This window comes from Gavialis gangeticus, unplaced genomic scaffold, assembly GCF_001723915.1.
Source record: "Gavialis gangeticus isolate Ggan-Ray unplaced genomic scaffold, GavGan_comp1, whole genome shotgun sequence".
Lineage (NCBI taxonomy): Eukaryota > Metazoa > Chordata > Crocodylia > Gavialidae > Gavialis > Gavialis gangeticus.
This window is the reverse complement of record NW_017729034.1, coordinates 26,184,071-26,188,663: the sequence shown is the minus strand read 5'-3', so window position 1 is coordinate 26,188,663 and position 4,593 is coordinate 26,184,071. Positions and strand designations below refer to the sequence as shown.

At 46.2% G+C, this 4,593-nt stretch overlaps 1 protein-coding gene across 3 annotated transcripts in view; it reads left to right on the top strand.

Annotated features, from left to right (window-relative positions):
• DAAM2 (dishevelled associated activator of morphogenesis 2) overlaps positions 1–4,593 on the top strand; it is a 369,263-nt gene that overhangs the window by 302,741 nt on the left and 61,929 nt on the right. For all 3 annotated transcript variants that reach the window (XM_019527242.1, XM_019527244.1, XM_019527243.1), the window contains one exon: positions 3,153–3,259. In XM_019527242.1, the coding sequence (XP_019382787.1) occupies positions 3,153–3,259 (107 nt within the window). The remainder of the gene's footprint in view (positions 1–3,152; positions 3,260–4,593) is intronic.

Below are 4,593 nucleotides of genomic sequence, written 5' to 3'. Positions count from 1 at the left end.
AGGTGTGCCTCCCCTGGGGCCGGAGGGGGGCCCAGCGGGGGCATGACTGTTCCGGTCCCTGCTTAGGAAAATGGAGGCAAAGAAATCGTTAAACATGTTGGCTTTGTCATCTGGTGTGATGACCAGATTTCCTAACGTCTGCCTGGTTGATAAGAGCTCTGTTTGTTTTTGCCTCATGATCTTGGCCAGGCTTGTAAAAAACATGAGACTAAGCTGGTCGTTACTGCCCCCCCTTTTATTGTTTAAGAAAATGCAGGTAGACTGCTTGAAGTTCATTTGCCTAAATTCTCACTCTGGCTTTGGCAATATCCAGTATTTCATCTGCTTTCACCTACACACCACTGTGGGCCTCTAAATGTACAACTCTTCCCAAATAAAAAGAGAGAGGGAAGGGGGCCATGTTTTTAGATTAGGCTGTCTTTGATATAGCCGAGGAGCAGCCAAACGCTGCTAGAGTAATTCAGGGGCCGCCTCATCTGGGATCTTGGGGAGCTGGTGGGCAGAGAGAGGGGCACTATTGCTATGCTTGTTTGTGTGGCTGTGGGGGGGGAACCACTGAACAAACAGAATATGTCTCTTGCTAGGCCCCAAACGAATATGTCTCTTGCCCTGGAGCAGTTGTTGTTAATCCTAAACAGGTGTACTTTTCAGCGAGCATTAGCTAGTGTAATACAGTAAAGCCCCTAGAAGGAGCCAAAGCACAGGCCAGCCAAACGCTCTTTACCTGTCATTGCTTCCTACTCATCCCTACTTCCCCTTGAAAATGAAGGTGTTCTAGAAAGCCTCCACACCTGCATGTGCCAGATCATCAGTACTGCAGGAGTGCATTGCTTCTGGTATTTCTTGGTTCAGAAATAAGCAACACCAAATGCTAAGAGTTCCCATCTTAATTGCTCCATTTCCAGCACTGCACTTGGAAAAGTGGAAGGTAGGGTCATTCCAGCAGCATTCCAGTTGCCTTGTACTAATACGTATGCATATTGCATATCTAGGAGCACCACCGTTTTTTCTAAAACATAGTTTATGCTACAATCAGTGGTACTGTGGACACATTCTACCTGCATGTCTGCATAACGGCTGGTGCAGCTAGTAGTTACTTCAGGTGAAATCTCCTATGTACATTTCCCTTGTACATCCAAGAACCCAACTGATTCACTGTACCTGGATGGAGCATAGCAAATATATCCTGAAGTTGAAAGGAGGCTTTAGTTTGAAAAAGCATGTTATAGTTTCTTTGCAAAGGAAGCTGCAATATAGTTAAGGTACCGCTGTCATCTTCATTTGAGAGACTGGCCAGTCAACTCCAAAGTTCAGTGTGCGCCCAGGTCAGCATTTCTAGTAGTAGGTGAGGCAGACAATAGGAAACTTTTCAAATACTACATAATCTTAAAGTAAATCAGAAGATGATATAAGTTGTCAAAGGGAGGTCAAGTAGTTACCCTCACTTGGATATATTTAAGGCAGCATTAGACTGGTTCTGTGGAAATGTATGGATGTGGGAGGATGAATTGTAACATACCCAACAGGTCCCAGCTGTATCCAGGGGAGGTATACACCCCGGTTTTCCATTCTCTCTGCTCTGGAGCACTAGCAACCAGGGTCACCACCTTCTGTCAGCATGAAATCCCTTTAAAGCATTTCTTAGACTGTAGAAGTAAAATTCAGACACTCAAAAGACTCATTTAAAGGAAGCCTTTAAAAATGGTGTGAGAGTTGTGGCTGTAATGTGAGGACAGGACTGGAAACCAGTAGTTATTGGGTGACTGGGTGCTCTGCTATCTGTTGCTCTGGAGCAAGTTTCCTGGGCTAGGAAAGAACTTTCCAAGAGCGTGAAGGTGACCCACATAATTACATGGTAGACAGTGGAGTCCCTTGGGCAGTGAAGATGTTTGAAAATCCCAGCCATATCCTCATGGACAGCTATATAACAAAAAGTAACTGTTATTTCTCCATCATTTATGGGCATTAATTAGGCTCTTTAAAGTGATCTGAAAAAGGAAACTGTTCCAGTACTGTTATTCATGCAGGTCTATCTTTCTAGATATGCCCATATAGCATTTCCATTAGCCACAGTGGGAGTCCCACAAGTTCTCTGGGAGGATAAACTGGAAAAGCATTATTCTCAGATCCCATTTAAACAGATCCTCAGCTCCTAGCCTCAGCAGAAGAAAGAGTATCATGGGGCTTAGTCCAGCTTCTGCCACAAGTGTAATCTCCAGAATAGACCTGATATCAGAAAAAAGGGACATCTGCTCCATCATGGCTCCTTCCTACCTGACTCCTTCCTACCTTTCCTCTTTCTTCCATATACCAGCAATGGGAGGGCAGCTGGCTGGGGAGAGGGCTATGCTGCTCCTGCCAGCTTTCTACCTGGAAGGAAATTCTCCAGGGTCAGTCTCTGGTACAGAGTGTGCTCAGTGGACTAGAGAATCTGGTCCTGAAACTTCTCACAGGCACGTGCTCTTGCTGAACATCCCCTTGGTCTTGGTTTGCATTTTTGAGGCAAGTACAGCTGACAGACTCCAGAAATCCCTAGTATCACATAGTATGTCTGCGTGTCTTGGCATTTTTGACTTCAGGGAGGTTGGCAGGCCTGTTCCCCAATGGCTAGCTCCATAGTTAGGAGACCCTATATGGACTCCTGCCTAACTGCCTCCAGCTGAGATTCAGTCTTTCAGTGCTGCTGCATAACCTCTATGTGGAAGCAGTCCAGACTTCTGGACAGATCATGTTTCTCTGGATACAGACACATGGGCAGTGTGCTGTAACCTGCCCAATTCTGCTCTTACACTAGTGTGAAACTAGCATGGTGCTCTTATGAGGGAGGTACTCCTGCGGAAATCCCAAAGTAAATGTGATCAACACCTGTGAGTTAGAATTGTGCTTGACAGCTAATGAGGATCTGCATTTATTTTGTCAAGTGTCTTAGATTGCGTTTCTGCTGGTTTTCTCCTTCTCTAGAAGGCACATTCCTTTTCTATCTCCAGCATTTTCTATCTCCAGTCCCGCATCCTGATTAAATTTCTCCACAGTCTCAGCTATGTTGAGTCAGGCTTTGTTGTTCCCCATTTATACTTGGTCTGTTTGGAAGCTGGGTGGCTAGATAAATGAGGAAAAATTAGGCACTGATTTCTTTTTTCTCTCAATTGCAGAAGGAGATGGGTTCAACTGAAGACCTGTACCTGTCCACAAGGAAAGTGAAAGAACTTTCTGTGATTGATGGCCGGAGGGCCCAGAACTGTGTCATTCTCCTCTCCAAGTGAGTGTGCCAACCTCAAATTCACAGTGTATATGTTAATTAATTTGCTAACAGATGAAGACAGACATGAATACCTAGACACAACCCAATTCTCATCTGCTGATAATGGCACAAGTACACAGAATCAGATACTTCCACAACCAGATGAGATGTGACTGTCTGGAGTGGCATCCACTCCTGGAGACCTAAACACACTGATTGGCTTCCAGACACCCCTGGGTAACTTGAAACTCATGCTTTCACATATATGTGTGTGTGTATGTTCATCCACACGTGTGCGCAGATGTGTACTTGGTTGTATGTTGGAATACTAGCACAAGACTAGGCCCTCAGAACAATCACAAAACCAGAAACGCACATAAGCAGGTGCATGCGACTACCCTGCAGTCAGGAGGACATAGGTTTTTCTATCATGATGAGTACTGTGTGTGATATACATCATTTGAGTACACTTTTTCTTCACTACTGTTTTCTATATGCTTTTCTGAGAAACCTTTCTCAAGCCCCCTGTAACAGGCCAGGAGGCTGCTGTTATTTTGAGAGAAAAAGTAGCAGATAGAGCTCAGGGGCTGGCTGTAAGAGGGAAGGCAGCAAGGAAACAGTGAGCTGCCCATTTAGGTAAAAGGGCAAACCTGCAGCCAGTCAAGGAAAGCCACCTGACCAGAACGGGACAGGGCTTAGAGGGCATACACGCCTGGGGCCTGAGCCAGGACAGGCTGTAGAGAAAACACCTCCTGACCAGGAAGGCTACAGGAGAGTTACTGGCTGACCCCTGAGCTGCCCTGGGAATGCAAATAAGGCACTGAAGGCTTGCAGAGGTTTATGACCTAGGGTTGGGGGTGAAGGTTGATTATACAGCCAATGAGCTAACAGTTTTAGTTATAACCAGTGTGTTTGTTTTCTTTTGGGCTTTATACCAGCAGACTGGATTAAGACTATTAGGGGTGGAGGATGTCCCAGTAGCATCCAAGCAGGGTGGAGGTAGGGTCAGGGGAGGGTGGGACAAGGGCTGAGCCAAAGCAGGTGGGACAAGGGCTAGAGTCCAGAAGCCAGATACAGCACAGTGGGCCTGGACTAGAAGACCCAGTGAGAGGAAAGGGGCAGAGGCCAGGAAGGCTGAGGCCCTAACAAGGGAGACTGATTGAACAGCAACATCTGCAAGGCATGGACATGGCTACAGGGGAGGTCAGAAGCTATGAAATTTGCCCTTAAGGTGTTGGAATGCAGCTTGTTAGTGGAAGAGGGCTCACTTCGGGGTCCCTGGGCAGCCTCCCTTTCCTAAGTTAAATACTTATGCCAAGGCATGGCAGAAAGGAAGAAGTTTAGGGTATCCA